Source organism: Labeo rohita, chromosome 18, assembly GCF_022985175.1.
Source record: "Labeo rohita strain BAU-BD-2019 chromosome 18, IGBB_LRoh.1.0, whole genome shotgun sequence".
Classification (NCBI taxonomy): domain Eukaryota; kingdom Metazoa; phylum Chordata; class Actinopteri; order Cypriniformes; family Cyprinidae; genus Labeo; species Labeo rohita.
In genome coordinates this window covers 5608575-5633167 of record NC_066886.1, presented here as the reverse complement: position 1 = coordinate 5633167, position 24593 = coordinate 5608575, and the positions used below count along the sequence as shown (strand labels likewise).

Sequence of the window (24593 nt, the reverse complement as noted above, 5' to 3'; positions counted from 1 at the left end):
ATATTAGTTATTATTAGTTAAATGAATTTAATGAAATGTTAATTTAATTTAAAATAACATTTTTGTATGTCAAAAAATATAAAAAATATTTTAGTCTAATAATTATATATATATGTGTGTGTAATTTTTTTGCAGTATTACTATTGCTTGTAGTTAGGGATAGTGAGCTGAACAAACCCCTAAATAGTTCTGTTTTGTGGTGTAGGAGGGGTTTGGCAGGTAAACGTTTGTCAGTTAGTCTGTCGTTTAGGGACTGGATCTGGACTGGGTGCCTTGAGAACATCGACACAAAGGGCATGTCCAACTCCAAAACTCTGGAATCTGGACGTCATCCCAACTGTTTATGGAAAAATGGGTTTTCAGCTCCCATGAGTAGTGCTGTCTGCTGCCCTGCCACACTGGGAAAGCTGAGACACACATATCAGGTATCCCTTCAGTCGCCCACGGCCGATGAACCCGAGCGGGATCCGTCCTGCGGGGAGGGACAACTGTCCTTCACTCTGCCCTAGATGGGCGTCTCAGAGCATCATGCGAGCTTAAAACCCCTCGATGCTCTGCTCTGAGACTGTTGCTTTAAAACAAACAAACAAGTAGGGGAGAGGGAGAGAGAAGGAGCGAGAGAACGACAGAGGAGAAAGAGAGAGAGGGACCAATAAGTGCTCTATTTGTGGGAATGTTTGTGTTGGGCGAACCAAGAGCTGTTATTCTGGGAATTTGTCCTTCAGTGGAGGGAGCGAGGCCAGTGAGACCGAGTTCATTTCGAAGACGAGATCTGAGTCACACAGAAGCCACAATCTCAGTCTCCCATGGGGCATTTCTGAGGATTAAAGGAAGAAGGGATGAGAAAATGAAAGAGGAGAACGCGACATTACCTGGGGACGTTTTCTCCCACACACACCTGTGCTGAGAGGGGATTATTTGAACACACACCTGTGTACCTGTGCGTTTGTCAGTCATGGAGGCGATGCTTATGAGTCTGGGGGAGAGTATGTGTGTGAGGCACAGTGCATTGTGGGATGTGACCTCGGCCGCCCTCAGAAGATTGAGGCACACTCATATCAGAGCTCCTGACGTCCTGGTCCGCGCCGTCTACCAGGTATGAACAGGCTTGGTCATTTTGACATATGGAAGTGTCTTTCTGTATAAATTAGTGTTCTGAAATTGATTAATTGCGATTAATCGCATCCTAAATAAAAGTTTGTGTTTACATAATATGTGTATGTATTGCATATATTGATATGTATCTATAAATACACACACATACATGTGAGTCAAAGACGTTAAGATGTTCACATTAAAAGGAATGTACAAAAGTGATTTTATGTTCATAGAAAGCACATTAAATGTAAGTAAAATGTCTACTTTTAAGGTTTCAAATAAGTTTTTGGGGAATAAAATGTCAAAATTTGGTTGAAATAATGTTACATTGTCATTCAGTATAACACAATATTTATGTAAAAATTCATGCTTATTCTGTACATATTAAAATATTTAAAAGAATAAGGGAGCGTGTTCAATTTTATTGTGTTTTAAATGAGTTAAAAAAAATTACTGACAAATGGGCAAAACCTATTAATATATGCAGTACATACATACATAAATATAAAATAAAAAAATAATAAAATTAATAAAAATAAATACATTATATTGTTTAAATAAAAAAGAAATGTTAATTTTTCATTCTGAATTTTTTTTGAAGATATATATATATATATATATATAAATATATAGGTCATATTTTAATTTTATATATATATATATATATATATATATATATATATATATATTCAAATACATTTTTATTGAATACCTATATATTTTCCATATTCAATAGTATATATTTACATATAATTTAAATATTTATAATATATTATTTCAGTTAATTCATTTTAGTTTACATTTTTAAAATTTTATTTTAAATTTATTTAAATGCATTTATTTATTTATGTGATATTTAATTGCTCACATCACTATAACTAAATTAATGATACCTTACATTTGACTTAATTTAATTTTTAAACACATTTATATTGAATAACTATACATTTTTAGTATTCAGTAATATATATTTATATATAATTGAAATATGTATTAGTTCAGTTAATTAATTTTAGTTTCAATTTTGAAATATTTAAAATAACCATTAACTTCTATTCTAGATCTATTTTTGTAAATAATATTTATTTATGTATGTATTTATTTATGTCCATAGTATTTTATTGCTCATATCACTAAAACTAATTTAATACCTTACATGTGATGTAATTTAATTTTTTAAATACATTCATATTGAAGACCTATATATTTTACTATTTAATAATATATATGTAGTTATAATTTAAATATTTATAATATATGATTTTAGTTCATTCATATTTGTTTACATTTTAAAATATATAAAATAATTATTAATTTCTATCCTGTATCTTTTTTTTAAATAAAATGTATTTATTTATTTACGTATTTTGTTGCTCGTATCACTATAACTTATACTTCGGGTTAGTGTTTTGAATAAACCCCTAATCCTAAGTACTTTCACATGGAATTCATTTGTTTGTACAGGCATGAATAATACCTTAAATCTGACTTAAAATTTCACCTTGTGAACAATAAAATGGGTAAAAAGAGAGACTTCAGCCGTATGTAGTGACCAGAATATCACAAAGACTCACCTGATTTGGGTCAAAACTCACGACGGTGAGTTTTGCATGGACAGGTGCCACTCACATTAACTCAGAAAATGTCAAACTCTAGTGGTTGTTTTGTCGTCCTGTTTGAATTCATGCCATAATCAGGTTGTGTTGTGAGCTATAAAGCGTATTAGCGTTGCTATGGTGGTTTCTAAGGGCTTGAGTCACACACTGTCTCACGGTCATGAAAACAGCTCTCCACAGGAGTCGATGCTTCCATCTATCCGTATGTGAGAGAGAGAAAGAAAGAGATCAGTATTCAGGTTGTGTCTCTTCTACCTTCCTACTGTGTGAACAGAACAGAGCCGACCGAATCTCAGAGTTTCCATCTCGCTGTGACATACCTGAATAAATGACAGCAAAAGTGTTTGTCTTGTCCAAGGCTGATGTATGACAGGCTGCTGCTATAGAAACAGAGCCTACAAAAATGAATAAAGCAGACGGACATTTCTCACAGCATGATTTGTATTACCATGGTATTACCATGTTATTTTATAAACATTGTATTCTGGAGTATAATGTAAATGTAAATACTCCAAGTATTTTGGAGTATAATGTAAATGCCATTATATATGAGTAATATATAGCAAACTTTAAAACTTTTGCATCTAATGGTAAAATTTAATTTTAAATATTTTTTTAAATACACAAAAGTAAGGCATTCTAAAGTAGCTCAAAACATTCAAAATAATTGTGCAATATTTAGCACATGTATCAAAGTGTCATTGTACTGTATAATGGTATAAATAATTAATAAAAATAGCAATAATAATTAATTTAGGGCTCTCAAACGATTAATTGTGATTAATCGCATACAAAATAAAAGTTTGAGTTTTAATGTGTGTACTGTGTGTAATCATTATGCATATAAATACACACAAATTAATGTATATATTTAAGAGAAATATATTATGTACAAAATATTTTTATATAAAAATTATAATAAATACATATACTTGTAAATATTTCTTAAATATATACATTAATGTTTTTGTATTTATATACACTTAAATAATTACACAGTACACACATATATTAGGCAAACTCAACCTTTTATTTTGTATGCGATTAATCACGATTATTAAAATATTTGTATTTATTTATTTTGTTTTTCATGCTGTTTTGGACATTGCAAATGATTAAATTATTTTTACATTACAACATTTTGTGACAATTATATGTAATTTAAAAGAATATTTTGTCCACTAAAGACTTCTATATGTCATATATAATTGTATATTATTTTTATTTTAAATTTCATATTTCATTGAAATATACTTAAAAAGTCTGCAATTTTCTCTAAAAGTACATGCTTTTTTATTTTATTTTTTTTAGTATTTTTATATTTCTATTAGAGATGCACGATATTGGATTTTTGCCGATATCCGATATGCCGATATTTTTTCATCTCATTTTGGCCGATACCGATACCGATATATATCATTTTATTTGGAAAGTTAGTTTTTAACAATAACTTATTCGTTAGGATTAAATAAATAGTAATGAGTGGTTTACATTCAATCCCTTCTTTTTCATCAGTAGACTAGCATTATTTATGATCTGAATTTTGTAAATTAAGTTTTAACTTTTGCTATGTTGTAAGCCGAACTTCGGATGCTTTCACTTTCGAATTCGCAATCTGAATACAACATTTCAAAACGAAAACAGAAAAGTAGAACTAAACTGGGTGACTGTGAGGGTGCTTTGCGGGACATGAACAGGACATAATTCATTGCTACAATTTCTTAATTCGTGCCTATGATTTATTAATTTATTAATTTGTAAAATGAGGGAACGAATTAATATGTAGTATTAATGAATTGTTAATTTATTCCCACGAAATATTTTATTTCCCACCCGCAATTTATCACAGTAAGAGATACGAAAACATGGATTAAAAGTGAATGACAAGAAAATAAACCTAAGAAATTAAAGGGTGAGACGGTGAGGATTTGGGAAAATAAAAATATTAAGTTATGTGGCAATTCGTGACCAACTGGCAAAACAGTACACTTTTTTTTTTTTTTGCACAAGAATACCAACATGTTTACCTTCTCTGGTTTAACAAGCGGTCTTTTACCCTACTCGAAAACCAAATCCTCCGTCCGCCATCGTTTCCAGAATAGTCGCGTCCTTTTTGCCGTCACCACCTGGCTCGTGCTGACACTACAAATACAAACCAGGCTCTACACCCGAAGCGCTCACAACGAAAACTACTCTTTGCGTGATCAGTGAAATCCTGAATATGCCACGGCTTTGTAACTCTGTAACCCGCGCTGTATGGAGCAGTGCGACCACGTCAAATTTTAACTTGCACATTTAAAAAAAAAAAAAAAAAAGTGACAGTTTTGATCATTCTAGAGCCCTGCAATACAAAGGCATTCAACATGGAAAGAAAGTAATAGAAATGTAGTCACTAAGTCATGTTTAATTATAATTTCTAATTATTTTATACGGTGCACTGCGCTCTGACAGGGCTGCGGGACACGAACATAATTATTTCCTACAACTTGTTAATTCGTTCCTACGTTTTATTAATTTATTAATTTGTAAAATAAGGGAACGAATTAAAAAGTCGTATTAACGAATTCTTAATTTATTGCCACGAAATCTTTTATTTCCCACACGCAGTTTACCCGCATAAATGATCCGACAACATGGATTAAAAGTAAATGACAAGAAAACAAACCTGCGAAATTAAAGGGTGAGACGGTGATGATTTGTGAAAAGAAACTATAAATATTATTAAGTTTGTGGCAATTCGTGACCAACCGGGAAAACAGGACACACAGCCGCTTATGGCTTTAAATGTATTGGCTCGAACTGCATGAATCCAAAAGTATGGTCGCTACTAACATTTGCCTGCTAACCAATTATTTAACTTATAAAGAATGCTTTGTACCTCACTTGTGTCATATTCACGAAAAATGTTTCATATGAGCAACAGTGTGTTTTGCCGTTGCGCCGCCGAAGAAAGAGAATTCACTGACCGCGTGCCGTAATTACTTTTTATTTTAAATGCAGATCATGTCATGTGCAAACACAGCCATTGGGTTTCAAAATACAACAAAGAGCACCATAAAACCATTTAAAATGTGCATTTAGGGATCTAGTGACTGGATATGAAACAGGCAACAGTAAATTATCCCAAATGGAACAACGGCGCGCTTTCTCCTATAGCCGCTGCTGCCACTGCACGTGCTATTGCTATGCATCATTCTGTATGTGTATTCTCAGTTTAAATGCAGCGATACAAAACAGTGAATCTACTCCTCATTCAGTCAAAACTTTGCTTCAAGAATGAGCCACACTGCTGATGTGATCTAATCCCTAGCACACCCTTAGCACATGTGAGTTAACATATTCATCTTATCGGCAAAACATATCGGCATAATTTTTCATATCGGGCCGATGCCGATATTTACATTTGAAGTCATTATCGGCCGATTCCGATATCAGTCCGATAATATCGTGCATCCCTAATTTCTATGTAACTTTCATTTATTTTTATTTCAGTTTTAGTTTTAGTAAATGTAGTAATTCAACTTAGTAATCCAAAGCAACATTTCTATTTTTTTTGTTTTTGTTTTATGTGCTTTAGTCATTTTTAGAATTTTTTATATTTCTATTTAACCTGAACTTATTTTTATTTAGTTTCAGTAATTTTAGTACTTAAACTTATTTCAGTGGTTGCCAAAGCAACATTTCTAATTTAGTTTTTTTGTTTTATGTGCTTTTTTAGTATCTTTAATCATTTGACAGCCCTAGTGTTTTTATATTAATATGAAAAGATGAAAACCCAAGTGACTTTTGACCCTCCTTATTTTAAGACCAATCACAGAAATGACCACTTGAATCTCAAGATTACAAAAAGAAACAACACCCCTGTTTAACCTATGAGCTAATCTCACATAGACCATCCAAAATGACCTTTGAGTTTGGCCAGAGGGTGTTTTCAGTGTAATTCATTCTGTTATTGTCTATAAAATCACATTCGCACATACAGCATGACGGTAATGTCTTTAGCATAACTAGTAAGTATGATGAACATACATTGTGGCAAATTCAGGAGACGAGGACGGGCTTCCTAATGCATTCTTTCCACATCTATAGAAACACGCATACACTTTCCTTGCAGTGTTTGATCCAGCAGGTATTTCCTTGGGAGACCCTGCACCCCCCTTTCCCCTTTTCCTTTCATTCTACTGACCAGAAAAACAAGTCCCCCTCTCCGTCTCTCTCTCTCTCTCTTCTTTTTAAAGCCCAGCACAGTCCGTCAGGCTCAGTGAAGGCATTATCCTTGCGTCTTAATACACAGCCATAGAGCTGCTTTTGTTCCATTTAAGCTGCTAATTGTGTGTCTCTCAGAGGGTGTGTGAGAGAACCAGTGAATGTGAGTGAGATCCTGAGGTTGTTTAGTGTTTAGCATATAGTAACTGGTCTACTTATTTTCAGTAGATGGTGAAAGAATTAAGTTAATCTAATTTTACTAACAGAAATTCACTTACTAACCAGTTGTTTGCGATTTCTGAATACATTGTGGTCACAGTTGTGCAGAACTAGTTGACATGATGTTAGGGTGTTGTAGGAAGTTAGCAGGCCATTGTTAATCAGTTAAGTGTTTTGACCCCAATCGGATTTTTGGTCATGTACCATGGTGATACCATGGTGTTTTTGAAGTACCTTGCAGCACCATATAAACACAAGGGTACATTTTTACTACCATGGTGAAAAACTACCACAGTATTACCATCTCATGCCATTAGGTATTAAGTACCACGTGAATTGCATTGCATATGAATGCAGTAATAATTTTATACCATTATAAACAGTGTATGCATTGTACTGTGGGAGCCAATGTTATTTAAATATTAAATTTTAGTTTAATTTTTAGTAGTTTTATTACATTTCTATTTATCTTTATTTTTTGTTTGTTTGTTTTTAGTGCTTAAACTACTTTAGTTCCTTTTTATGTTTTGTGCTTTTGTCTTTTTTTCATATTTTTTTATATTATGTCAGTGGTTGCCAAAGCAACTTTCATAATTGTTTTTCCCTTTTTTATGTTTTATGTGTTTTTAGTATTCTTTATGTTTCTATTTTGCTTTAATTTATTTTTATTTCAGTTTTAGATTTAGTAAATTTAGAACTTATTTCAGTAGTTGCCAAAACATTTATTAAGTTAACATTTAACTTATTTTTTTTTATGTTTTGTTATGTCCTTTTGTCTGTTTTTGATATTTTTATATTTCTATATAACTGTAATTTATTTTTATTTCAGTTTTAGTTAGTCATTTTAGTACTTAAACATATTTCAGTAGTTGCTAAAACAACATTTCTAATTTAGCTTTTTTTTTTTTTTCTGTTTTAGTATTTTTTATATTTCTGTTTAGCTTAATTTATTTTAATTTCAGTTTTAGTTTTAGTAATTTTAGTACTTGAACTTATTTCATTAGTTGCCAAAGCAACATTTCTAATTTAGTTGTTTTGTTTTTTTTTTTTTAATGCACTTTAGTCTTTTTTAGTATTTTTTATATTTCTATTTAGCTTTAATTTATTTTTATTTCAGTTTTACTTTTAGTCATTTTAGTATTTAAACTCATTTCAGTAGTCGCCAAAGCAAAATTTCTATTTTTTATGTTGTATGTGCTTTTGTATTTTCAGTATTTTTTATATTTAATATTTTTTCTATTTAACTTTATTTTTATTTCCATTTTAGTAATTTTAGTAATTAAACTTATTTCAGTTAGTTGCCAAAGCAACATTTCTAATTTATTTATTTTTTTTAATATTTATATTTAATTCTATTTCAGCTTTATTCCAGTTAACTAGTTTTAGTTAACAATAACAGCACTGATGGGAGCCACAGCGTGTTGCTTCTTTGTAAGGGATGTTGTGCTGAAAACCATGGGAAGGGTCCACGCAGGAATTTCCTTTTTCTTAGATCGGGTCTCAGTGTGTGTGTGTGTAACCGTGTTCAGCAGTCTTTCCTGCAGTGTTTTCCTCCCTCTTTTTAACCGACATAGCCTGAATTTGAGGGAAATACCATTTTTTCCTGTTTGATGGCACAGTGCCACCCCTGCAGCTGCTGATGAATGGACTCTTCCACTTCAAACTCTGTAGAGAGCTCAGGTCTGGCGGACACACATCTATTCTCCTCGGTCCGTTTCCCCCTTCGGTCCACAATCCGTCAGTTTGTTTCCCAGCTGCGGAGCAGGTAAATGGGCCGTGTTGCTCCGGGATCCTTCCTGTCTTACTGTGATATCAGAGAGGGAAGATTTAAGAGTCTTCTGGTGCTGTTCAGCCTTGTTTCATTCCAAACTGGAATGCTCTAAACATCACATCAGACGCAAGCAAACACACACGCTGATAGGCCACAGCTGTATTTATTCACAATGGTATTTTCCCAGAACATAATGTGTGTTAATCTCTTTGCACATTCCTCGCTGGTGATATTAGGCCTTCGTTTGGAAGTGGTGTTATCATGCTGATCAGAGTGTGTTTATGTGTGTGTCGGAGCTGCTGACGGGGTGATTGTGTGATTGAGTGCCTTAGAATTTCTGACGTTTTGCTGCAGATGCTATTTGCGAGCGTGTGGGAGCGTGCAGCCGCGAGAAACGTTTAACTGTTTGTTATGATTCAGATATGCAAATAGGCAAGGCAGATGCTGAAAATGGATCTAACTGAAAGAAGGTGATGAAATGAATATGCAAGTCGAACAGGTTTCCCAGAGGGGAAGTTTATTGTTCTTTAACGCCTCAGGAGATTTAGAGGAATTCTCAATTATGTTTCATTTAAAGAATCAGCTTAAAATCTCTATAAATCATTAGGAGAAATAAAAAGGTCTCAAACGAGACACTTGTTGACGTACAGTAGGAGTTATAAAGTTACTCAGATCATTAGGTCTTGAAAGAATGTGTAAGAAATGCGCAAGAGTTTATTTTGAGACCTTTGAATTTGGTTGCGGATGTCTAATGCTGTTATTATGCAGTTACTAAAAGGTTCTGATTGGTTGCCAGTGTGTTGCTATGCAGTTAATAAGGTATTTTGATTGGTTGCTAGGATGTTGCCATGCAGTTGATAATGCATTTTGTGTGGTTGCCAGGGTGTTGCTATGCAGTGCCCTGATAATGTATTTTCATTTGTTGCTATGGCGTTGCTATGCAGTTGAATTGGTGTTTTTATTTGGTTGCTAGGATGTTGCCATGCAGTTGTTAATGCATTTTGAGTGGTTGCTGAGACATTGCTGTGCATTTGAAGTGGTGTTTTGATTTGATACTGTGCAGTTGCTGATGTGTTTTGATTGGTTGCTGTGCCATTGCTATGCAGTTGAAATGGTGTTTTGATTGGTTGGTAGGGTGTTGCTATGCAGTTGATACAGTGTTTGTATAGTGGTTGCCAGACTGTTGCTATGCAGTGTCTTGATTAATGTGTTTTGATTGGTTGCTATGGTGTTGCCATGCAGTTTATATGATGTTTTGATTGGTTGCTAGGGTGTTGCTATGCAGTTGATACAGTGTTTGTATAGTGGCTGCCAGGCTGTTGCTATGCAGTGTCTTGATTAATGTATTTTGATTGTTTGCTATGGTGTTGCCATGCAGTTTATATGATGTTTTGATTGGTTGCTAGGATGTTGCTATGCACTTGATACAGTGTTTTTAGTGGTTGCCAGAGCATTGCTATGAAGCTGATAACGTGTTTTGATTGGTTGCTGTGGCGTTGCTATGCAGTTGAAATGGTGTTTTGATTGGTTGCTAGGATGTTGCTAAGCAGTTAATAATGCTTTTCGAGTGGTTGCTGTAACATTACTGTGCATTTGAAATGGTGTTTTGATTGGTTGCTGTGCAATTGATAATGTGTTTTGATTGGTTTCTATGGCATGTTGCTATGCAGTTGAAATGGTGTTTTGATTGGTTCCTAGGATTTTGCTATGCATTTGATTCAGTGTTTTTAGTGGTTGCCAGAGCATTGCTATGCAGTTGATGATGTGTTTTGAGTGGTTGCTATGGCGTTGCTATCCAGCTGAAATGGTGTTTTGATTAGTTGCTATGTAGTTGATACAATGTTTGTAGTGGTTACCAGGGCATGGCTATGCAGTTAATAATGTGTTTTGGATTGGTGTCCAGGGTGTTGCTATGCATTGCTTTGATAATGTGTTTTAACTTGTTGGTATGCTGTTGTTACGCAGTTTACATGATGTTTTGATTGATTGCTAGGATGTTTCTGTGCTGTTGATACAATGTTTTAATGGTTGCCAGAGTATTGCTATAAAGTTGATAAGGTGTATTGATTGGTTGGTATGCAGTTGATAATGTGTTCTGATTGGTTGCTATGGTATTGCTATGCAGTTGAAATGGTGTTTTGATTGGTTGCTGAGATGCTTGAGCTCCAAGTTCATCTCGCACATTAAAGTACGACATAGAGGGAGAATAATAGAAATAGAGGTGGAGATAGGGAGGTGGAGGGATGCCAGATGGTGCAAAAACTGCTGCTTGTATAAGCTTGTAATGATGGTTTCCAAGGTGTTGCTATGCAGTTGCTCAAGTGTTTTAAATGGAAAGATTTATTTTTTATTTAAAAATATATTAGATCCGACGTGTGAATATTCTTTGCTATCACACATACTGGAATATATAGTGTCAGAAGTAGCTGACATTGAAAGGGAGTTTAATCCAAGATTGCCATTTGTCCACAAATAGTCAGATTTCATGAGTCGTATAATAGCGGTATAGCATAAATATTGATTAATAGAAATAGCCTCCTCCTTCTTACTGTAATGCAGTCATGCCTTACTGACTTAGTGAAGTGACACAGATTACTTTAGGCTCAATCCAGCAGTTCTCTAATCGTGGGATTTCCCTGTGTGTGTGTAATCTAGCAGGATTACAGTCAAATGCATGTGATTAGTGTGTATTACCCATAAGGCCGGGTCACACACATACTGAGATGAGGGAATCCTTAGATTTGCAGGGTTGGACAAGGATATGAGAGTATGAGATGGCTGATGTTTTATGTTTTATGCAATATGATTGCGTATTCTCTTCGGCATGAAGTTGATGTGTATAAAAATCTATATGCCATTTAACAGCATATTGATAATATGTGAACAGAACGTAAAATGAGGCTCTTAATTTTAGCATGAATTAAATTGTTAAAATTAATTAATAAGCTGCATTTTAAATTGCCTGGTATGTATTTCATATCACTAATGGCTTTCAGAAATATAGCTCTATAAATACCTCTGAATGGCATCATAATTTTTGAGCTTCTTAATCATAAATAATGTGGATTCTTATTTAAGAAATGAAATGAAAAAGGAATTTAAAAAAATGCTCACCAAAGCTGCATTTATTTGATCATAAATATAGCAAAAACAGCAATATTGTGAAATATTATGGCAATTTAAAATAACTGTTTTCTATTTTAGTATATTTTTAAATGTCATTTCTGTCATGTCAAAGCTGATTTTTTAGCATCATTACTCCAGTTTTCAGTGTCACATGGTCCTTCAGAAATCATTCTAATATGTTTATTTGACAAGCAAGAAATATTTCTAATTATGTTATTTTGTTAAACTCCAGTGCTTAATATATTTGTGAAGCCATGATACATTTTAAAAGAGAGATATTAGATCACACAGCTGACCTTTGACCCCTAGAATAGTCTTGTCTTTTTGCTGGGTGACAGGGAAAGAGATTCTTAATGAACTTTCTGTTGAAATTATGAAGACTTTAGCTGACCTCTGCCACGAGCCTTGACGAGCTGCCATATTCAGAGATGAAAACCAGTATATTCCAGAAAATTGGCCTAATTACAGTCAGAATCTCCCACATCATCCTCTGTGACCTATGACCTGATTCAGCACATCATTAGGCTGTTTTAATATTTCATGCAAACACACTCTCACCCTGCTCAAGCCTAAACTGAAGACACTTTATCTGCCTGTCAATAATTCACATCACTAACGTAATAAATAAATCAGTAATGACGTTACTGGTGAATGACATCAGTATAAATAGTGTTTATAGTATACAGTGTATTGTTCTATGCAGAATATGAAAGAATGACATATTCCATTTGCTACATTATATTGTCACATGATCTCATATTATGAGAATGTGATTATATGACAAGAGCAAGATGTTCAAAATCACAGTTATGTTAATTTTTCATGCTTAAAATGTAAGATCAAGTTAAGCGTGTTGCATTGAGGGATACTTTAGTGTGATCTAGTTCTATACTGCATTTTTGGCAGATATAGTAGACTATCAGGGGATTGCAGAGAGAAAACTTGCATGCTGTGCACAATATACATTCTGCACACTGCATTTTGGTTATGGTTATGTTTTGAAACAGCAGTATTTATAATCTACGATACATATAGTCTAAAGCAGATCTGTTGGCTCTGAGGAATTCCAGATCTGACTTACGCAGCTTCCAGGAAGGCTCTCTAGACATGACAGGTGTGCTGAGATGAGATTTGATTTAGTGCCAGTTAGGAATTGAGAGATAAATGCACCTGGAGCCACATTCTGTTACTATGGTGATACATGTGACTAATGGTGACATCAGCGCGTCAAGAGGAGGATGAAATGCTGATATATTAGTATTTGAATTGTAAACAAGGATTGAAAAGGGGGGTGTGTGTGTGTGTTTAAACAGCCAGACATTTTGGCAGGATACCCAAGGCTAATTTGCATAGCTAGACCTGATAAGAAACACACAATCTAAATCTTGCTGTTTCTGTTCTTTCTTTGCACCTTTCTAGAAGACAAATATATATATATATATATATATATATATATATATATGTAATGTCTACTAAAAAATAAAAAAAAAATTGGCTACAGCGTTGGCAGATATGCTACTTTATATTTATTAATTTAAATGTAGAATTATTTTTGTTTTGTTTTTTCTATTTCTATTAAGCTTTTTATTTCAGCTTTAATTGTCATTTAATGTTGAAACTTATCTAATTATCTAGTTGGCTGTTTTTATTTTTTAATCTCTTTTTAATATTTAAATTGTATTTGAATTATTATTTCAGCTTTATTTTTTAAATTAGTTTAAATTTTTTACATTTTAATCATTTTATGTGCTTTTTGTAATTTTTTTAAAATTTCTATTTTGCTTTTTATTTTAAAAATTTTTAATATTGATACTTATCTAGTTATCTAGTTAGTTGTTTTTTATTTTTTATTCTCATATTTATATTATCATTTTAGCTTTATTTCAATTAGTTACTTTTTTTAATCATTTTTTTTCTTTTTCTTTTTTATTTCTATTTATTTTTTTATTTCAGTTTTAATTTGAGTATTTTTAGTATTGAAACTTGTGATTTAATTAGTAATTTATTTTTTTAATCTTATATTTAAATGATATGTGTGTGTATTACGTTTTTCAAGTAGACTATATGTGTGTGTGTGTGTGTGTGTATATATATATATATATATATATATACCATTTGTCCATGTCTGTTCACGTAATGTGATTTGAAAAGATTTGGCTTCAGTGTTGGCAGATATGCTACTTTATATTTATATTCATTAATTTAAATTTTGAATTATATGTATACATTTTTATTTATATTTTAGAGTCTCTTATGCTCACCAAGGCTGTATTTATTTGATCAAAATACAGTAAAAACTGTAATATTGTGAAATATTATTACTATTTAAAGTAAATGCTTTCTATTTTAATATATTTTAAAATGTAATTTATTTCTGTACTGTCCAGTCTTCAACATTTCTTTTTTATTATCACTGTTAAAAACAGTTGTGCTGCTTAATATTTTTGTGTAATTGTGTTAATTTCAGAACTCTTTGATAAATATAACATTCAAAAGAACGGCATTTATCTGAAATAGAAATCTTTTACATTATTATACGTCTTTACTGTCACTTTTGATCAATTTAATGCATCCTTGCTGAATAAAAGCATTAATTTGTTTAAAAAAAAACTTCCACTCTGCTACTGTATGTAGTTACCGCTTTTATTTATCAGTTTGATTGCTGACAGATTACAAATTGGGCTGCAAACAGCGTTTTAGATTGACTGTAATTGTGTGTGAGAGTGTGTTGCTTCTTCCTGTTTGATATGTGATATGACGGGTAGTCAAGGGCAGCTGTCCCGCTCATTTCCTCTCTTTCCGTTTGATATTCTGTATATTGGTTAGACTGTGTGATGGGTCATGAAGTTCATCATGTCTGCAGTGCCTGTACAACAAAGCCAATAAGAGATTAAGCCAATCAGGGCTCAGTTCTCACAAAGCGTCGAGATGGGCATTTATGCAGCAGCCCGGTCAAAGTGATTGATTTACACTTGTTTAAATATAAATGAGTGAGGGACAGTAGGAGAGAAAGAGATATGTGGAAACTGTCCACTTAGTGTACTATGACAGTGACACAATGATGTACTTGTGACTGTGTGTGTGAGAAATTCACTGCTGAACTGATAACGCTTTTGTTGAGGGAGTTGTTTTTTGTCACATATTATCTCCATTGCATAACTAGTGTATACTAGTGCATAACTGAAATGAAAGCATGTAAGCATAGAACTAGAAAATACAACATATTGGTAGCATTTTGGATTTTTTTTTTATTTTTAGATTTAGGATATTTTAACATTTAGGCCATGTTTGCTATCATCTGAAAAAAAAAAATAACAGTGGTAAATGTCATCTTTAACTTATCTTAAAATAATTATGGAGTTAATTTAGTATTGCTTATATGCTTTCATATGCTTTTTCATATTTAAAATTAGCTTTCATTTTTGCTTTTAGTTTTAATTTTTTGAGTTTTAATCATTTTATGTGCTTTTTGTAATTTTTCTATTTAGCTTTTTATTTCATGTTTTATTTTGAGTAATTTTAGTATAGAAACTTAACTAGTTATCTAGTTAGTTGTTATTTATTTTTAATCTCAATTGTATTTGAATTGTTATCAGCTTTATTTCAGTTAGTTTTAATTTTTTTGAGTTTTAATCATTTTGTGTACTTTTCTAAATGGATGTTTTATGTGCTTTTTGTAATTTTTGCTTTTTATTTCATTTTTAATTTCAGTATGCCATATTAAAATTTTAATTATTATTTAGTTTTATTTCAATTAGTTTAAAGTTTTTTGAGTTTTAACCATTTTATGTGCTTTTTGTAATTTTTTTACAATTTCTATTTAGCTTTTTATTTTAGTTTTGAGGGATTTTAGTATAGAAACTTAACTAGTTATCTAGTTAGTTGTTATTTATTTTTTAAATCTCATATTAGTTTTCATTTTTGGAGTTTTAATCATTTTATGTGTTTTTTGTTTCTATTTAGCTTTTTTCAGTTTTAATTTTAGTAATTTTAGTATTGAAACAATAACAACACTGGTACATTATAATGTTATGATGCCTAAATTAACTTGTATGTTTGTAATTTATCTTTTATTTATTTAGATAAAAAAATATTTTATATATATATATATATATAGATATTTCTCAGCCATCTATCAGTTATTGGCTATAACTTGAAAGTAACTGTCAAATTGTCCATCATTTTAATTCTAGTACATCCACAAGATTTTTTAAGAATATATATATATTTTTAAAAATCTCTCATTTGCAATAATAAAAGCATTTGTAATTGTCATTGCTAACAGGTATATTGTCAAACTGAGGTAAAAAGCAGCATAACGTTTTTATTTTTGAAATTGACTCAGGTGTTGGAAAGGAGCAATTCTCAATGGAATAAAAACATTTGTCAATTTAGAGCATAGTGTGTGTGTGTGTGTGTGTGTGTGTTTATCTTGGGGGGTCCATTATACCCAGGAACACCTGAAGTCCATACACAGATCTATTTCAGTTTAATAAACTGCAGATGTGTGTGTGTGGCCCAGAATGCTCCTTCACTCGCTCTTTTATCAACAAACTCCAAATTGCTCTAGTTTCTGCAGAATCCCAAAAATGCTTGACCGACTAAAGATGTTCTCTCATACAGAAATAGCCAACGGTGCAGCATGAAAGCATTCCTCTAAAACACAGCATGAGAAAACAGCTCAACGACTCACTAAAGTGACTGATGGAAATAGAGAGAACATTTTTTCAATTATGTTTCAAGGAGTAGTTCACCCAAATTTTAAATTATGTCATTGTTTACTCACCCTCATTTCAATCAGGCTGCAAAAACAAATAAAAAGCACTACGAAAGTAGCCTAAAAGTAATCTGCACTTCATACAAAGTGGAATTATATGAAGAACAGACTAAATTCACAGATTATTTACCATAAATCTCCCACTCCGCTGTACTTCATATGGTGTTTTTGCCCATGACTTAGACTTTAAAAGCATCTGTAACTGATAATATGGAAGTTTGAATGCCACATGAGGGTGAAATGATACACAAGTTTCATTTTTAAAGTGAACTATTCCTTTAAGACCTCTCCTAGATAAGCTTTCCTCTTCAATGGATCATTATTCCCCAGAGAGCCCTTTATTAAACACACACAAACATACACGGCATGTGAAGATGAGCATACAGAGTGGCCGTATATGGTAGGAGCAGTTGATGTGGTCTGTGGTCAGAGTGTGTAAGAGACTGGAGGAGGAATAGACTCCAAGTGATGCTGTAAGCTCTCTCTGTTTTGTGATGTGTGTGAGAGATTGTTTCTGCTGCTCTACTAACTCATATACTCACTGAGTTTTATGTCCTGGTTCACACACACATACTTTCACGCTCTCAGAGATCATAGATTCTGCTGACATGCACACAATGAAAGACACACATAGTCATGTGAGAGGAGAGGAGATCTCATTTATTGATTCACACAGTTCCTGAGTCAGCAATCTGTTCATGTTACGCACACACTCGCACACTTTTTTGTCCTTTATGACTGGTGACAAGTATAGCACACTTTTCTAAAAGCTTTTGTTTCATTGAACACAGAGGGTTTTTTTTTTTGGCTCGGCTAAGTACTGCATTATAAATTATAACTCTAGCCTATACCTTATGTTGTTTTTCACCATTTCTTCTCATTTTAGCTTTCTTACAGTTCACTTAAATGGTCTTGCAGGGTGATAATGTATTCCAAGAAACTTAAATAATATGATGCAATTAATATGACAAAAAGGCAATGTTTAAATCAGTTTTAATGAATCAACTGAATGAATGGTTCATTGAATCACTTAATGACCATCACTTGATGTGCATTTTTGAACAAATTGAGTGAGTGAATGATTCATTGTATCACTAGGTCAGATGGTTACTTGATTAGTTTCTGAATAAATTAGCATGTTTGAAAGAATCAGTTAAGTGATTAATTATGTAAATTGTAAAGACAATCATTGGATGGTTTTCTGAATAAATCTGTGTTTCTGAACGAATCAGCATTTATGACCAAATTATTTGAGTGAATGATTAATTGAATCACTTATTTAGATGTCACTTGATTTAATTCTAAAAGTATTGGTTGAATGATGAATTATTTGAATAACTTATAAAGACAATAATTTAATTGTTCTCTGAATAAATCAGTGTTTCTGAATGAATCTGCATTTTTTTAACAAACTGGGTGAGTGAATGATTTATTAATTCACTTATTCAGATGGTCACTTGATTTGTTTCTGAATGAATTAGCATGTTTAAAAGAATCAGTTGAGTGATGAATTGTTTGAATCAATTGTAAATACTATCATTTGATTGTTTTCTGAGTAAATCAGTGTTTCTGAATGAATTAGCATTTTTAACAAATTGGGTGAGTGAATGATTCATTGAATCACTTATTCAGATGTCACTTGATTTGATTCTGAAAGAAACAGCATTTTTTTAGCAAACTGGGTGAGTGAATGATTCATTAATTCACTTATTCGGATGGTCACTTGATTTGTTTCTGAATTAATTAGCATGTTTGAAAGAATCGGTTGAGTGATGAATTATTTGAATCACTTATAAAGGCAATCATTTGATTGTTTTCTGAATGAATCAGCATTTTTGAACAAATTGAGTGAGTGAATGATTCATTGAATCACTTATTCAGATGGTCATTTGATGTGTTTCTAAATGAATTAGCATGTTTGAAAGAATCGGTTGAGTGATGAATTATTTGAATGACTTATAAAAACAATCATTTTGAATAAATCATTGTTTTTGTTTAAATTAATCGTTTGAGTGAGTGAATAATTAATTGAATCACTCAAGAAAAAAATTGTTTCTAAATGAATAACTGTTTTTGAACAAAGGCCGTCACTTAATCATTTTCCTAAATGATTCTGCATTTTTCTGCAAATCGGTTGTGAATGATTCTTTGAATCACTCAGAGAAAGAAAGAATTCATTCCTGATTGAAACAATGTTTTGAACAAATCGGTTAAGTCATTGACTTCATTTATAAACACAGTCATTTGATTTGTGTTTGAATGAATCAGTGTTTTTGAATAAATTGATTGATTTAATGATTCAGATTTAAAATCCCTACCATTAACCAGCTGGTTGCCTAACAATAACATACTGTAACAATATTCATATTGGATTCTACTTGCCAAGTACGTATTTGTCTAGATATAACTTCTTTCTAAGCATTTCTTTCTCTCTCATAGACATTCACAGCAGGGTCAGTTTCTGTTTGGCAGAGTTAAATTTGCATTCAGTAGTTCTACCCTCAATCAATATTCAAAAAGGCGTGAGAACAGAATGACTCAGCTCAACACAAAAACCTTCACAATTACACAGAAACCATTGAAAACTTCAAATAAAACTGTAGATGAATAGGTTCCACTAAGTTCCAGTAAACTTTATCAACTCAAGCGCTGTTTATCTGGTCTTGTTTATCTTATTTATTTGTCCCATGTGTTTCCAATATATACGGTGGGGTATATTTGTGTGTGCGGTGTGTTAGTAGGCTAGAAGCTTTAGATGTTTAGGTTGTGTCTGAGTCTGTCTATGTGTGGGTGTGTGTGTGTAGTATACAGGCCAGATGGGAGTAAAGCTATGCAGTGAAATTACAACAGGAGAGATCTCACACACGTTTGAAGTGCTCGCATGTGGGTGTGTGTTGCTTTTTTTCCACAGATTTAACTGGAAACACATTTTCTTCTCTCATAACACACATGCACTGACATGAGGCACAAAAAGAGTCATTCCCGGTCTCTTTGTGCATATGGCCCCCTATTCTAAACTGGTCTCTATATGTATAGAAGTTACAGGTCTCTTTAGACCATTCAGTAACGTACATCTGAGCGCAGTTATGATCCTCAGTAGTCCAATAGCATACACACCTGTAGACACAGGTGCTTTGGTGCCTATCCCAAAAATGTTGTTGGATAATATTTTACAGTGCACAATTACTCCTCTAATCCCTTTAAAGATCTGAAACTTTTTAATGCCCCACGGCTAACACATGCACATAAGGAAAATACCATAAGTTTCTGCTGTTACCTCACTCACACCTGGATCCGTGAAGACTCTGCATATAGAATTACACAAATTCAGTATCAACACGAGCCAGGCTCACCCAGGGCTCGTTGCAGAGACTGTGGGGGATCTTTGATGTGATTTAAAGGAGGTTTGTAACCACTAAGATTATTCATAAAAAAACCTCCACCCACAGCCTAACATCCTACACCCTAAAAACTGAACCCCACCAAAGCCCTGTGGCTCGTCCACCCCCAGCCCCTGAGCTGGAGATGATGAGAACATGGCACATGAAAGAGCCTACGGTTTGGTTTGGTGTAGACGGTTTTTGTGTTTATCATCACAGGACATTTTATGAAACAGACGGCAAAAAGAGATTGACGGTAGTCAATTTTTTAGAATATAGACTCTAAATGAAAACATTTACACACTATGTTGTTGCAAACTCATCTTTTATGGATTGAAATTTTGAGGAATGGTCACTTTTTTTGTACATTGAAACCATAGATTGAGCCTTCAAGATTCAAAAAGGACACACAAAGTATCTTATGCTCACCAAGACTGTATTTATTTGATCAAAAATACAGAAAAAAACTGTAAAATTGTAAAATGTTATACAATTTCAAATAACTGTTTTTTATTTTATTATATTTTGAAATGTAATTTATTCCTGTGATGCAAAGCTGAATTTTCAGCATCATTACTTCAGTCTTCAGCATCACATGATTCTTCAGAAATCATTCTAATATGCTGATTTGCTGCTCAAGAAACATTTTTATTATTATAATTTTTTAAGTTAAGAAGGTTTCACTCTCTTTGCTGACCAAACTTTTGAAAGGTACTATATATGTTGCTTTTTTCTCGATGCAGTTGAAGGTGTGTGTGTAAATGTGTGCAGCAAGGACAAGAGATGAACTCCATCTTGATTCAATTATACGTCAGCTCTGTTTACATCTCGTTCCAACATTATTGGCCACATACAGCCGCAACCTTACTACACATGTATACGTGTATATGTACGCACACACAAATAACCTTCAATCCAATTTAGTTTACGTCAGCCGTACAACCTGTCCTTATGTCCGCAGATGGAGAAGTGTAACCCGTGTGACCGCCTTCCGAAAAATAACAAACCCCTCGAAATATACACACACATACAGCCCGCTTTGTCTCTGAGCCTCAGGCAGTGAGACAGAAATAACCAAACTCAGAGCCTCCTAACCAGAACCACATTTCCTTTATTGAGAAAGCCAGAAAAGTCAGTTTCCCGTATTTTTATGTACGTTTTGAGGACGTTTCAGCCTTTCATTTACTCAGGGAACATCGGAATCTCTTCCTCTTGTACTCTTCTGGCCGTTTTAGACACAAAAGACGGTACGTATTAAACAAATTGTTCACTTTGGTCTGGCAGACAGGGGCGGGATTGGTCTCTCAGAAGTTTATTTTAGAACTTCTCTCTCCCCAATCGCAGTCGTGTGAGCCTGGACATTCTCATTTATTCCGAAACGCCCCCACAGTATCAAGGGTTTCCTTTCGTACAAACGCACAGAAATACACACACACTCTCCCTGTTTTAAACAACGGGCTCTTGTGACACTGTTCGGACCTGTGCCCAGAGGAAGGAGCCAATAAATGAAGTTAAAATATGTATTAGAGAGCGCAGAGAGATCACGAGGGACTGTTTAAATTGGACAGTGGTGTTTCCGCTGTGGTTAAGTGTCCAAAATCAGCAGCGATAGGAATGGCCGGGATGTTGTGGTTCACAGTCACCTTGCGCTACCTCTATTATGTTCCTCAAAGAACCTTTTTAGTGAAAGAACCATTATTTTCTTAGTGTGAAGAACATTTTAATATTCTAAAGAACCATGAACGTTCCATGCATGTTAAAGGTTCTTCATGAACCCATAAATTCCATTGCACTAAAATGGCATATTCATTATTTTTTTGTTTAAAGAAACTTTTAAAGGATTAGTTCAATTTTAGAATAAAAATTTCCTGATACTTTAGGCTACTCACCCCCATTTTATCCAAGATTTTATCCTTTCCTTCTTCAGTTAAAAAAGAAAATAAGGTTTCTGAGGAAAACATTCCAGGATTTTTCTCCATATAGTGGACTTCAATGGGAGCCAATGGGTTGAAAGTCCAAATTGCAGTTTCAGTGCAGCTTTAAAAGACTCTACACAATCCCAGCCAAGGAATAAGGGTCTTATCTAGCGAAACGATCCGTCATTTTCAAAAAAAAAAAAAATATATACTTTTTAACCACAAATCCCACGTTGGAAAAATCATGCACGGTTAGTTCTTCCTCTGTGTACTCAGGTTCAAAAATGAAGGGTAAATGAAGGGTCATTTTCTTCTCCAACTTCAAAATTATTTGACTTTCTCTGCATGTTCGCTTTGTAAAAACTGGGTCGGTACTTCCGCCTGCGTTACGAGTGACCTTTCCAATGGGATTATGTATTGTGTGACATTAAACTAGTGCAAGACAAGCATTTGTGGTTAAAAAGTATGTAGATTTTTATTTTTTTAGAAAGTGACCAATCGTTTCACTAGATAATACCCTTATTCCTCGGCTGTGATTGTGTCATTTCCCAGACAGCACACGTACATCTGCAAGATGTCTGTTAAATATCACTTGATCTGAAAAGCATCTGCTGTGTACAAACATCTGACAGACGTCTGTAGGATCATAAACATCTTTAAGACATCTAATAGACGTCTATTTGACATCTGATAGGAAACGTCCTATAGACGTATTGCAGATGAGCAAACACTCTAAAAAAAAAATATGTCTTGCAGACGTCCAGTAGACGTCTCAGAGATGTATGTGTGCTATCAGGGTTGAAGCTGCATTGACCCTGCCGTTTAGATCTTTAACCTGTTGATCCCCATTTAAGTCCATTATATGGAGAAAAAACCTGGAATGTTTTCCTCAAAAACCTTAATTTCTTTTCGACTGAAGAAGGAAAGACATGAACATTTTGGATGACATGGGGGTGAGTAAATTACCAGGATTTTTTTTTTTTTATTCTGGAAGTGAGCTAATCCTTTAATAATCTAAAAAAAAAACAATTCCAATGTTAAACGTTCTTGGAAAGATCAATGGCAATAAAGAGCCTTTATTTTTAAGAGTGCATAATGATTAAACTCCGAGATGATGGATTGGACTGTCATCAGATCCAACAAATACATTGAAATTCGTCTGACCTCAGACGCTTGTGTTTGTTTATTGATGGTGTTATCACCAGCAGTCGGATGATAATGAAATGTAAGCCTGCAGCCTAATTGCATTATGTTTGGAGTGTTTTTCAATTACTTTTCAAAAGGCCTTCCCATGAGTATGCGTGAGAGAGTGATGAAGAGAGATGGAAAATCCTGACCCACAGTGCAGTCTTTCTCTCCATCGTTCAAGTGCTTTTAAAGCAAGGCTGAAAATCGTTAAACCGACGACTGTGGAAATGATTCTGTGCTGTATCATTGTAAGACCCAATGTACTGAGGATATTTTATCATGACCCGTTGCAGAGAGATGCAACTTTTACAACATTGCTTTTAAAAACCTAAGGGATTTTCACACTATATGCTTAAACTTGGGTTCCTTTTAAACCTCAGGTTAAGGCCAGTTTTAATCCTGGTTTAAACATAAACTAAAAATTGCTTACCTCCATTATTGCACTTACAAAGTGTGAGTGAACAAAAACACCATCTAAAAATGTCAAACAATGACAGAAAATGTCGCCTTCTATTATTTTGTCTTTGCTTTTGTAGTGTTTCTAAAAGCACAAGACAACCACAACATTGGACAAGCTGTTTTACATTAAAATAGGAATAAAAATGTCTTGGATTTAAAACCTAAATTCTTTGTGTAATTCTTTGTCATGGCCTGAGAGTTATAGAAATAGCTCTTGTGAATCGTTATGCAGAATTTATGCATACAGGCTGTGACCCTTAAAAGGAGAACACCTTACAGTTGTTGTAAAAGTTTTCGTTGAACCCTCTGCAATGTTGACTTTGCGGTGAAACGACCGTTAGACGTCTGTGTGAAGGAGTTCACACAAATCAGCTCCCTCTAACAGTCGGGTTCAGTTTGAAAGCATCTTTCAAACATTTCTCTCTCCTTTTTCCCCTCTTTCGTTCACCCTGGCCAAACCAAACGGGAAGGGAAATCTGAATTAGAAACGGAGGGGCGGAAGAAGTCAGGCAGAGGGAGAGAAAGAGTGCAACCCATTCCCAAATGTTTCTGTTGCATTTCTACTGCAAATCCAGATGTGGATCTGTTAGTCATTGGTCAGCTTCTACACACACGCACAGAGTGAGTGTGTGTGCAGTTTCACAAGAGCAAGGAGCTCACAGTTTACATCCCATCCACCTACTTGTCCACTTTTTTAAAGTTTTAACATTTTTCCACAGTGCAGAAAATCCTTTACAGTCATATTATCAGATGGAGATGCTACGGTACATTTATATATACCATACTGAATGGTTACCATATTCATATACCATGGTATTTGCACCATACCACAAGGTA

General features: G+C 33.6%; 1 protein-coding gene across 1 annotated transcript in view; it reads left to right on the top strand.

Moving 5' to 3' along the window:
* The first annotated feature begins 515 nt into the window (after positions 1 to 515).
* The window catches only part of frmd4a (FERM domain containing 4A), an 80715-nt gene continuing 56637 nt past the window's right edge, over positions 516 to 24593 (top strand). The window contains 1 exon segment of the mRNA XM_051135203.1: positions 516 to 1096. Coding sequence (XP_050991160.1) covers positions 956 to 1096 — 141 coding nt within the window. The 5' untranslated portion in view covers positions 516 to 955.